This window comes from Xyrauchen texanus, chromosome 24 (genome assembly GCF_025860055.1).
Source record: "Xyrauchen texanus isolate HMW12.3.18 chromosome 24, RBS_HiC_50CHRs, whole genome shotgun sequence".
NCBI lineage: Eukaryota > Metazoa > Chordata > Actinopteri > Cypriniformes > Catostomidae > Xyrauchen > Xyrauchen texanus.
The window spans coordinates 22,740,738-22,754,155 of record NC_068299.1 but is presented as its reverse complement, the minus strand read 5'-3'; the positions used below and the strand labels follow the sequence as shown (position 1 = coordinate 22,754,155).

General features: G+C 39.3%; 1 protein-coding gene across 1 annotated transcript in view; it reads left to right on the top strand.

Annotated features, from left to right (window-relative positions):
* LOC127617678 (pro-neuregulin-3, membrane-bound isoform-like) overlaps window positions 1-13,418 on the top strand; it is a 535,607-nt gene that overhangs the window by 501,069 nt on the left and 21,120 nt on the right. The window contains exons 5-6 of the mRNA XM_052089706.1: window positions 4,212-4,314; window positions 5,495-5,621. Of these exons, the coding sequence (XP_051945666.1) occupies window positions 4,212-4,314; window positions 5,495-5,621 (230 nt within the window). The remainder of the gene's footprint in view (window positions 1-4,211; window positions 4,315-5,494; window positions 5,622-13,418) is intronic.

The window sequence follows — 13,418 nt, the reverse complement described above, 5'->3', positions numbered from 1 at the left end:
AAGCGAGCTCACAGGGTTCCGGCTCGGCGCTCTGCTGAGGGAGACAGGCCCTGATCAATTCTGGCCACATTTTTGAGATAATCTGATAAAGTTGTGTTACATGCGGCAAGGAGTAAAGGAAGTCTTTCTTGGATGAACCACAGTATTTTCTTGTTCCCAAACTTTGCAAACTCGACAAGAGAGCAAATTCGATCGATTCAAGGAATGCAAGAACCTTTTACAATAACAGAAGGTCACTTTTGCACTGATATTCCTGGCCATATTAAGAATAGATGTTAAGGATAGCCGTAAAACATTCACATGCCCACAGAAAGTGATGTCCTTCATAAAGTCAATGGAGTGAGTATGTTGTATTGTGGTACTCACGTTGCAGCCAACTGGACTGGCTCACTGAACATTCACTTGATTGTTTGAAGATTCTGCGTGTTCTTTTTGTACTAGTTCCTTCTAGCGGCTAGAGTTTATTTTGTAGAATAACACACCTTCAGGACAGTTTTATGGATGAAACTACATGCTCTTTGTGTTTTTTCTGCCTATTGACTGGAGTTTGTTTTATAGATTATATTTTGCTGTATAATTCTGTCTCACAAAATGTGTATAGAAACACCAGACTTGAGCAATCAGACAGAAAGTTTGTCGTGGGGGCTCTCGCAGGCGTGCATGGACTGTTTGAGTTTGGAGGGATGGACGCCAGCTGGCACTGTCGTACGCGAGGTTAATGCACACATTATTGTTTTGGTTCTAAGGGATGTTCAGGGTTTGATTGTTACACTGGTTGGAATGTTGTTTTTATAATCTTTGAAACACAATCTATTTTTTCTTATATGTCAAAATGTCAAATGTTAATATAAGTGATTGTCTCTCTCCATGTGGAATGTGAATAGGTTGGGGCACCCCATAAAAAGAAGGTTATTTATCTTCTTAAGTTTAAGAAACACCTTTCTCCACACGAAGCTGACATTTTTGGAAAGATATGGGGTTGGCATTTTTTTAAACTGCTGACTTGAGTAAGAGCAGGGGAGTCATTACACTGATAAGTTAACATCTACAATTTAAATGTCAAACAGAGTAAAGATACATTTGGAAGAGTCATTATTGTTTAAGCTGAAATTCAGGGATACATTTTGGCTATATTTATGCACCTAACATCGATGATCAGGGCTTTTTTGTAAGGGATGTTACAAGCCGCTTGCACCCCTCATGATACAATATTGGGAGGAGACTTTAATCTTTTGATGGACTCAGTCTTTGATCATAGTGAAGCAAAAGTGTGCAAGCCCCCTAGAGCAACATTAATGCTTCACAGGATGTGAAAAAATCTTGGTCTTAAAGATATTTGGAGACTTTTGAACCCATCTGGTAGGGACTATAATTGTTTTTTTCATCAGTCCATAAGATGTACTCTAGAATAGATTTATTTTGTATCTTAGTCCCACATTTCATCTGTCATTGATTGCTCAATTGGAAACATTTTAGTCTCGGATCACACCCTGGTGTGTTTAGAGGTGTTGCCACATATAAAGAAAAGAAAATCATAGTTGGCACTTTAATGTATCCCTCTTGCAAAATCCTGAATTCCAACAAATGCTTAAGGATGACATCAATGTCTATATGGAGACCAACTGGTCCTCAGTCATGGCTTGGCTTGGGAGACCCCTCTGGGGTCTGAGGGTGTTTTGGGCCCTGGAGAAGTTTTGACATGACTTGAAATTTGTGCTTTTTTCAGTTGCTTAAAACACATTAATTGCTAAAGTCTGATAACACTGTATTCAGCACAATCTGGGCTACAATAATATGTAAGCAACATGTGTGTACATGTTTGTATTTTTGAGAAAATAATGTTTATGCATGTTTTTTGAAAAAACAAAAATTTAAAGTAATTGAAATAAGGCCATATAACACATACTAAACATTTGTCCACAAGCCTTTTGAGAACTGGATCTTGTATTCTAGAGTTTTAACCCCAGAGGGTTAATGTGGTTCTAAGGGGCCGGATTATACAGTATGCCACATTCAACAAAAATCCAAAGCACAAGAACTTGTGGAACTGGAAGGGAATATTTAAAGGGCAGAGGCAGAGCTGAAGCGCAGAATGTCATCTAATGGCCTCATAGAACTGACCCGATTGAAAAACAGATAAAATACTATTTAATTGCGGATTTCATTGAGTCAGGGCACAAAGCAGGAAAACTCTGGCTAGATAAAATAGAGAGAGTCTTTTTCTAGAGAGAGTCTTTTTCATACCACAGAGGTGAAATATTTACCTCGGCCACTGATATTAATAATGCTTTTAAACAATTCTATCTTGATCTATATAGTTCCACATCTTTGTCTACTGAAGAGGATATTAGAAACTTTGTGGAACCATTAAAATTTCCTAAACTGTTGGCTGATCAAAAAAATGTATCTTGTATGAAAGGTTGAACATGATTTTCTGATTGGCTGGCAGTGCCAATCAGAAAATGGGAATACAACCCATGTTTTTGGTGGTGTGTTAAGATCCAAGAATTTTGGTTGAAGGTTCAAAGTTTTATGTGTGACGTATTGGGCACTCAAATTTAATTTTGCTCCAGACTCTGCATTTCAGTCGATGAGGTGGTCATTAATATAGGGGATAAACGTATAAAAAATCAGAATTTTCTTTTTTTTTGGGGTGTTCAGCTCCAGGTTGTTATGATTGCACCAAACAGCCAGCCGTTCAAACTCCTTTCTGTATGCAGACTCATCATCATCTCTGATGAGGCCGAAGTTACTCTCCTACATGACTGTTTGCTAACACAGTTACATTTTTTATCTTAAAAATGTATGATAATTTTCATACAAACATATGTTTAAAAAACACTTGGTACCAGTATTATTTGAGGATTGATTCTCTCAATAAAACATTACAATATTTCAATCAATCAATGTAAAATGTATTCAAAACACATTATCCTTGTCAGCTTCAAAATAGAATAACAGTTAACCTAACAAACCGTTTTTGTTTGTGTTTTTTGTGCATCATGTATACTCTACAAAGTAAAATATTCATTTTTATGAAGAAATAAATGTATTTAGGTTGTACAGAGGTATGTCAGACTTAGAGAGACAGATATTTTAAGAGGATTGATGATATATCTTTAAAAGTATGGGGAATAATAGCAGGCTTAAAATGAAAGAACAGAGAAATTAACATAACCCATCTCTCATAACCTCCCATCACTCTCTCCTTTTTGAGAGATGATACCTGAAAGAGAAATGATTTGTGAAATGATACCTGGAAGAGAATGAGGTAATGTGTTGGAGTGGGAGGAGAATGTAAAGAGTGGATGAGCTAATACATCCCACCTCTCTCTTTTTTCTGTGTCCCAGGGTTTTCAGTCACTTAATTATGGTGAGGGTGGACATATAATGGCACAGATTGGATATTGGATAATAAGTCAATTTGTAAAACATAAAAAGCGTGTAGATGAAAGTAGTAATGAAAGCACCAAAGAAATATGTGTCATGTGATTCGTTTTTGCACTCTCATTTTTTTGTGGGTCAATGTGAATCTAAGGATAATCTATTGCATCTATATTGTTTTGGTTGGCCATGATGACTTCGCCATGATAATTTAAAGAAGAAGCTCTTCAGATTTCTTTAAATCCAACCTTGTGAAGCTCAAGTGCTCAAGAAGCTCAAGCTTCTCACACAACATAGTCCCCGCATTCATTTTCCCCGTTCCGATGTGAAGTTTGTGGCACCCTCTTGTAAAGTCTGAGCATTATCTGATTGATTACCTATTAATAGTTGTGAAGGCAGGCGTAATTATCTCTTTCATATGAGACATGACAGCTGCTATTTTTCACACTTAATAGTGTCCATTTAGGCTTTAACACTTGTCTTGTGCCATCTATCCCTAAGAGAAGCATCCATTACTCTACTCTTTTCAACTAATTACTTTCATGACTTGATTTCCAACTGTGTTGTTGAGATAACAGTTTTTTCCTGGCTGTTACACATGAATTGCTTCACATATTAAACTAGCATTTTGGAATATTTTATTATCTTATTCTAGCTACAGTAACTCTGTTTCAACAGCAAACATTTAGTTGTGCACTGTATCCATTGCCAATGTTCCTATGTAGACATAAATGAAAATGTGCCATGATCTTGCTTTTGTATAACAGGGAATGTTTTGCTCAATGTCATTTTCCTTTTTCCTTCCTTTGTTTGTTTCGTCCCAACAGAGAGCAAGGATGTGTACAAAAGACAAGTGATGTCTATCACATGTATTGCCATGGGGATCAGCTTTCTAGGCACCCTGTGTATAGCTCTCTACTGTCGGAACAAGTAAGTGGATCTCAGAATTAATCAAAGCTTGAGCTTTTCCCCAGGGCATTTTTTTTTTTTTTAAAGGGGCATAATTTAACAAGCTAGAGGAAAGAGCTACCACAATGGAAACCCATAAACACAATGACTGGAGGAGGGGACATAATTACTTTCTCACTAAAGCTCTGTTGGCCACCTTTCCAACAGGAATTAATTAAAACATGTTTGGCCCATGGCATGCTTCACTTTGCTATGTGTTGAAACTTATCGGACCTTATTATAGGCACAAGATTCCGATGATTTAAAAAAAAAATTTCTTTCGAGCATGCAGTCATATGCCCAATGCCACTACTTTCAGTGAACATTAAAAACTGCATTTGTCATAAGGTAAATAAATAAATACACTTAGGTTTCCAAGTCAGAGTCCACTTTTTCTTTTCTTTTTTTATAACAAATTATATCATAAGCATAACAATTTGACTGAACTTGTTTTTTTTATCTTCGTACAAAATCAGTTAATTTCTAGGTTTAACTTTAAGAATAATATTTTGAATGTGCATTGCAGACTTTTGAACCAACTCCACTGTATGGGTTTGTCAACAAACACAGTCTGCGTCATGCCACCTATGTTCATTTGATGCTCTAAAATTTGGATGTGTTTGATTGCATTACAAAGTGAGCACTAATAACAGCATGGATCAGGTCCGTCAAAGTTGCAGTCTGACCTGGTTGACTGTTGAAAATAAAGCCATATTACACCCTTGAGTTGGGTCAAGCGAATCTGTCAAAGTGGCTGACTGTAAGTCAGACTGTCTGGGGTAGAAGCTATTTCAATAAAACACATTATACAATGAGTTAGCAACCTGACAACAGAAATATCAATCAATGATGTAGTGCATCAGTGATTATTTTTTCACCCAGGAAAATAACTCTGTGCTGTCTTGACTGTTAGAACTATTTTTTACAGGTGTATTGATGCACTTAGCCATAGTTTGGGAACAAAAATTATCCCTTGAGGACATTAGCAACAACCTCTACTGGAAAATGGATTCATAAATAAAGCAAATACTGTGTTTTGTTTTATTCTACACATTCAATACTTGCCTCTGTGCATACAAAGATGTTTGTGCCTGTTTATGAGTAAATATCCTCACAGCCCATCATTGTTCATACACTTATCACATAATGTTGCCCCCTGCAGGAGTCGGAGAGAAAAACTCCAGGCCCACTTGAAAGAGAGCCGCAACCAGAAAAACTACAGCCTCAACTCTTCAAGTCTGACCCCCAAGCCCAGCCTCAGGCCACAGCAAGGCCTGCAGCTCCAGAAAGTAAGTACCTCTGTGACACATATCCTTCTCTGCTCAGCTGAGATCAGAACCAGGAACAGTTGACACTTTACAGCACTCAGCTCACAGCAGTATTGTCTCTGTCAAAGCTGTTTAGGATGTGTAACTCTCTGAGGACAGCCACACTGATAAAGGAAGTCATGCTAGTCAATCATTAAGGGTTTGTGAGTACTGGATCATTCTTAGCACAGAGCCTGTGTGTCATTCCAGTCTCTTAGACAATGTAGACAGTGTATTACCTTCCCTGCATCCCTTTACAGGATTTTGTTAACATTCATCACTCTCTCAATCGCTCCAGCCAGCAAATCCATCACAGATAAGATGATACAGGCTATTTGCATGGCAAACACTGTGGTAATTTGCATGTCACTCAAACACAGTGAGATGTTTAATCGCAACAGCAATCACACACTGTCAGGGGATACGCAAATGCCAGCCAATGCAATAAAAAAAAGTCCAGTGACAAGGATAGTCAAGCACATCAAAAACCTGTGAGGCTAGTTTGTTTTTCCAACTTCTTTCTTTTCAAATAATAAGAATTATTATTACAGTGTACCAATGACAATAGAATTTTGAGTAAAATAGTGAGTAAATAATTAAAGAATTTTCATTTTAGGGTGAACTATCCCATTAAGATGGCATAGTCTTTTTTGTTTTTGTTTTTTTGTTATAGGTAATCACATTTATCAATAATTGATGAAATGCCTTAACTTGAAAACTATATAGAGATTCATCAGGCTCTGACATACTTCAAGAGGTCTGTGAAATCTTGTAATAAGGTTATTGATCTGCAATATTATTCTATCACATTTAAAAGTCAGTCTTAACCTTTTGGGTTCCCACAATCACTGACCACTTTATTAGGAACACAGGTACACCTACCTATTTGTGTAATTATCTAAACAGCCAATCATGTGGCAGCAGTGCAATGCATAATATCTTGCAGATATGGGTCAGGAGCTTCATTTAATATTCACATCAACCATCAGAATGGAGAAAAAAATTCTGTAACTGCTGATCTCCTGGCATTTTCATGCACAACAGTCTCAAGAGTTTACTCAGAATGGTGTCAAAAACAAAACAAAAAAAACATCCAGCGAATAGCAGCTCTGTGGACGGAAACGCTTTGTTCGAGCTGAAAGAAAGGCTTCGGTAACTCAGATAACCCCACTGTACAGTTGTAGTGAGCAGAATAGCATCTCAGAATGCACAACACTCTGAACCTTGAGGCGGATGGGCTACAGCTACAGAAGTGCTTGTTGAGTGTATATTTTGTATGCATCTCACTCATTCCCAGGCAAAATTTACTAAAAGTTCAGCACACTACCTACAATCAGACATTAAATAATACTTAAGTAGTATACAGTATGCAGTCTTCTCTTGGACAATATTTTGGTCTTGTCTGTGTCATGTACTGTAAATGTGAATTATTTATCTCTTGCATTACCCCCACATATACCTCAAAGGTATTAATTTATGTGTTTAAGAAATTCAACTTAAAACTGACATGCAGCTATATCTGAGGTTCAGCAAGGAAAAACATTTCAAACTCACCGGAACCCTCTCAAATATAATACATTTTAGAAACTCCTCACTGGCATTTAAAACAATTAACATCTACCTTGGGATCATGCTAATCTTACAACTCAGATTAGGGGGTGAACTGGCATATTAGAAGCCCAGCAGTTAAATTAGAACATCCATTACTCAAACATCCCCCTTTTTACAGTCTAACAGTCCTACTGAGGAACCAGTATGCAAAACTGCATGTATTAAGCTTTATGCAACCCATGTTAACAACAGGTGCATCAGTGTGAATTAGATTGTACAATAAGAGTTCTAGCATTATTATTATTGTTTTTATTATTATTATTATTATTATTATTATTATTATTAGGGCCCAAGCACTGAGAGTGCAAAGGCCCTATTGTTCTTCTAAGGATTATTATTTGGGCCCAAGCACTGAAGGAGTGGAGGCCCTATTGTTCCTCTAAAGATTATTAGGGCCCAAACACTGAAACTGCGGCGACACTGTTGTTCTTCTAAGGAATTTTTTTCCAAAGTTTCGGGTGCTTTTGGAGCACTTAACATGCTCAGAAACTAATGAAATTAGCACACGTGTCAGAGTTGTCGCCCATTATGCCTTGGCAAACATTCATACATGGGCATGTAGAGAGGGCTCTGCAGCACCCCCTAGAATATGGGCTTGTTCGGGGGGCTCTGTAGCCTTTTGAGCTAGCATCACCAAACTTTGTACAAATATAGATCTCATCAAGCCGGACAACTTTCGCTCTGACAGTCATAAGCTCCACCCAACTTCCTGTTGGCCATTTTGGATTGTTTGAAAAATGCATGCTCTGGAATTTTTAAATACTCATCCTAGGGATTTCATGTTACAGGTATTAAAGGTGGGTGACATCATGCCAAGACATCGATGATGCTAAATTGCTTACGGAATTTGTATAGATCGAATGGTGTTGCCATGCGACTCGATAAAGTAACATTAAAAAATGGGAAAAAGGAAGTGTCTCATATCTTCTGTGTGCGTCATGTGATTTACATCAAAATTTATCCAAATGTTTGGCCATGTAGGCTGATCACATTGATGTGGCTTTTGTGGGTCACGTTCGTAGCACACCAGCTGGTGGAAGTGTGGCATGTTTAACAGACTTTAAAATATCCCTCTTATGTTTACCTGAATTGCTTACATTTTCCTGAATAATGTCAAGACAGTAAAGATTTAAAATTCTGAAGGGATTCTTGATATCGTAAATAGTGTTTCCATGGCAACTAATTAAATGTCATGATTCCTTTTTATGTATATTCATGTTTTTGAGATACTTGGCATGCTTGAATGTTCATGATATTTTCCACACACATCAGAGTTGTTGGCCATTAGGCCTGGGCAAAAGTTAACAAATGGGTGGGGCTGGGTAGCTATGTAGTACCACCTTTTGACAAAAGTAATGGGGGTCAGTTTCTTCTATGGTCACCAATCTTGCTACATATATTTTTATCATCAAGCCAGACAACTTTCAAAATTACAGTCATTAGATTTGCCAAACAGGCAGTTCGCCATTTTGGACTGAATGTGCATTTTATGAAAATTGTAGGCCCTGAACTTTTGAATACTCCTACTAGGGGATTCATGTGACTATCGCCAAATTTAGGCAACATTATGAAGACATTGAAGATGCTAAATTTTGAACAGATGATATACTGAACAGTGTTGCCATGATGATGCAATAAATTAAGGGGAAAATGTGAAACAGGAATTTCCATATATCTTATGTGTGCATTGTATGATTTTGATGAAAATTCAGATGTATGTTTGGTAATGGGGACTGATCAAATTTATGTGGCTATTATGGGTCACGGCCATACCACCACCAACTGGAAGCAGGAAGTGTGGCACTTACAACAGACTTTGAAATAGTTCTCTTAAATGTACCCAAATCGATTCAAAATTGTTTAGAATAATGTAAAGACACTACTGATGTAAAATTGTAAAGGGATTCTTGATATCTTGAAAAGTGTTGTCATGGCAAAGTATCAAATTACATGATGTTGTATTGTATTCATGTGTATTTGACAAACTCAGCCATATGTTTAATAATGCTTATGACATGAATGTGGCTATGATGGGTCATGGTCAGTGGGCCTCCAGCTGACAACAATAGTTGTTCAAGGGTATTCAAAAACTTGACATAATTACACATTAGTTTCATTTGACACACACATCAAAGTTGTTAACCATTTAGTCTGTGCAGAAGGTTTGACATAGTGTCTTGTTTTCCCGACCAAATGCATGTCTTTCATGCATTGTTGTCCGAAAGCTACCGGGTGGAAATGGACCCATAGTGCTTTGGCCCATCATCACTGCTTGCAGTTATTTTTATTATTATTATTATTCTTTCAAGGTTTTCGGTACTTTTGGGGTTCTTCACATGCTTGAAAACTCTTGACATTTTTCACACACATCACATAGTTCTCATAAAGCCGAACAACTTTCATACAGTCTTAAGCTCTGCTTGACAGGAAGTCAGACATTTTTGATTTACTGAAAATTGCAGGCATTGAACTTTTATATAATCCTCCATGGCGCTTCATGTGACTAGCACCAAATTTGTGCAACACAATGCCAAGATTGTAGGTGCTAAATTGCGAACAGTTTTTTATATTTTGAATGGTGTCGCCATGGCACAACAATGCTTTTATGGCAAAAATAGAAAAAATTAAGTACCTTATATCTTCTGTGTGCATTGTGTGATTTTTATAAAAATTCAGTTGTATGTTTGATGGGGCTGATCACATTTATATGGCTATTATAGGTCACGGTCATAATGCCACCAACCGGCAGCAGGAAGTATGGCACTTTAAACAGTCTTTGAAAAAGCCCTCTTATGTTTACATGAATTGCTTTGAAATTCTTTAGAATAATGTCGACACTGCTGATGTAAACTGTAAAGGGATATTTTATATCTTAAATACTGTTGCCATGGCAACACATTCATTGTTATTATTCATTTCTTCCTATGTTTGGGTGTTTTTGTGGCAATTGGCATCCTTAAAATTGTATGAAATTTTTAGTCATTGGCTCTTTAGCGCCCCCTTTAAAATGGGCATTTAAGCCTTTGTAGCACCCCATTTTCACCTACAGTCGCCAAACTTGATACATATATATTTCTCACCAAGCCAGACAACTTTCATAATTATAATTATTAGCTCCACCCAACAAGAATTCGGCCATTTTGGATTTTCTGAAAATTGCAGTCTCTGAACTTTTAAAAACTCCTAGGCGATTCATGAGACTGTCAACATATTTAGACAATATTATGCCAAGACATTGAGGATGCTAAATTGTGCAAAGATTTTTGATATATCAAATGGTGTTGCAATGGTTAAGCATTAAATTAGTGGTGAAAAATTGGAAACAGGAAGTGTCTCATATCTTCTTAATGCAATGTGTGATTTAGATAAAAAGTAGATGTATTTTTACATCTTGGGGCTAATCACATGGATGTGATAGTTCACACCTGGTTCCGGCAGCAGGAAGTGTGGCTCTTTCAACAGACTTTAAAATAGTTCTCTTATATTTACACAAATTGCTTCAAAATTGTAATTTTGTAAAATGCCAAATGCATGTGTCCACTTTGTATTGTTTTTAGAAAGCCACTGGGTGGAATTGGACCCATGGTGCTTGTGCTTGTCATCGTTGATTGCAGCTATATTTATTATAATTTGTATTAAAATGAATTAAAAGAACATCATTATAAAATCATTAGGCACATTTTTTTCCCCTTAAACCTTATTTTTCTTGATAGTATTTCCCTGTTTGACATGTATATGCATGCTGAATCAAAGAAAAAGAAAGACATCATAAAGTAACAGATAATGCTGTGTGTACTTATTAAGACTTTAGGACTTTGCCAAATTAAAAAAAAGGAAAAGAGATTTGTCATGTATGGAATCTATAGTTTAACGAGATGCAAGGAGATAGGGAGATAAATGTTTTAGGGAACCTTTACATTCTGAGCACTATGCTGTTCATCCTTTCAGATTTTTGAATGTTATTTTGTTTGTTTTTTACAACCATGATGAAGAAAGGAAAATCACACAAAATATGGTCTATTAGGCTACATAAATACAATATTTTCTGTACTACACAAGTTCTCTCAAACAAGTTCAATAGAAGAAGCTATTGTGACATTGGATTTACATAGCCCGAAAGTACTATATTACTGTAACACTTCCCACAGGAAGGAGGACAGGAAACAGGTGTTCAGCACAAGGTAAGCTTTAAATTCTCTTTATTTACAACGCACAATGTAACACAAGTGCACTGAGTTGGCTTGTCGTCTCCTCCTGACTGGAGGCCCTGTCTCTGCTTTTATGCCGCTCTCCTCGTGCTCACTGGAATTAGAGACAGGTGTTAGGCATAATTTAGCTCAGGTGTAAGCGCCCTTACCGCTTTCCTCTCCCGGACGGGCACTTGACCACGCCCCCGCTGCCACATACCCCCACCGCCCGACTCAGGCCGGGGCATCATCCGGCCCGCCTACCACTCCCCCCCATTTCTGGAGAGAAAGTCAGCGACAGCCATCTGCACCCCCGGTCTGTGGACCACCTTGAATTTAAAGGGCTGGAGAGCCAGGTACCAACGGGTGATCCGGGCATTAGTATATTTCATGCGGTGGAGCCACTGGAGTGGGGCGTGATCCGAGCAGAGGGTGAAGGCCCGCCCCAGCAGGTAATACCGGAGGGTGAGGACCGCCCACTTGATGGCCAAACACTCCTTCTCCACGGTGCTGTACTTAGTCTCCCTCAAAGAGAGCTTCCGGCTAATGTACAGCACTGGGCTCCTCCCTCCACCACCTCGCGAGTACGGCCCCCAGCCCTCTGTCTGAAGCGTCCGTCTGCAAAATAAAAGGGAGAGAGAAATCAGGTGCATGAAGAAGCGGCCCCCACAAAGTGCGGCTTTAATCTGCATAAACGCCTGTTGGCACTGCTCTGACCATTGGACCGGATCTGGAGCCCCCTTTTTAGTGAGGTCAGTCAGCGGGCTGGTGACGTCCGAATAATTAGGCACAAACCTTCTATAATAGCCAGCCAGCCCCAGGAACTGCCTCACCCCTTTTTGGTCTTAGGTCTAGGGCAAGTCGCAATCGCCGTGGTCTTATCAATTTGGGGACGCACCTGGCCATGACCCAAGTGGAACCCCAGATACCGTACCTCCACCCACTCAATCAGCACTTCTTAGGGTTTGCTGTGAGCCCGCCCGCCGCAGCGATCTCAGGACGGCCCTCAGATGTTGCATGTGCCGCTGCCAATCATTGCTATAAATGATAATATCATCTAAATAGGCAGCGGCGTACGCGGTGTGCGGTCTGAGGATCCGATCCATGAGTCGCTGAAACGTGGCCGGAGCCCCAAACAAACCGAAAGGAAGCGTCACAAATTGGTGTAATCCAAACGGCGTAGTGAAGGCTGTTTTCTCACGGGACATTGGTGTCAAGGGGATCTGCCAATAACCCTTTGTTAAATCCAAGGTCGAATAAAATCGAGCAGTACCTAACCGATCGGCAGTTCATCAACACGGGGCATTGGGTACGCGTCAAATTTAGACACCGCGTTGACTTTTCTATAATCCACACAGAATCGAACAGACCCATCACACTTGGGAACAAGAACAACCGGGCTGGACCAATCACTGTGGGATTCCTCTATTACGCCCATATCAAGCATCGCATCTAATTCCTCCCGTACTATTTTCTTTTTATGTTCGGGTAAGCGATAGGGGCGGCAACGCACCACCGCGCCCGGCTCGGTCTCGATGTGGTGCTGTATGATGTTTGTATGGCCCGGTAGAGGGGAAAACACATCCGCAAATTCCTTTTGTAATTCGGAAACCTCTGTGAGTTGCCGCGGTGAGAGTTGGTCTCCACAAGTAACCGGAGTGTTAAGATTGTAGTTTTTGTTTACCTCCGGTCCGAGCTCCGCCCTCTCGGAACTACCGTGGCCAACATCACAGAGGCCGCCTCCTCCCTCCATAATTTCAGGAGGTTGAGGTGATAAATTTGACGTCGCCCCCTCTATCGGTACGTTTAACTTCATAATCGAGATCCCCTACTCGTCGTGTGACCTCAAAGGGTCCTTGCCACTTGGCGAGTAATTTAGAGCTCGATGTTGGGAGTAATACGAGTACCTTATCTCCGGTGCAAATTCCGTAGCCGAGCACCCCTGTCATACAGCCGGCGTTGGCGTTCTTGAGCTTGGAGC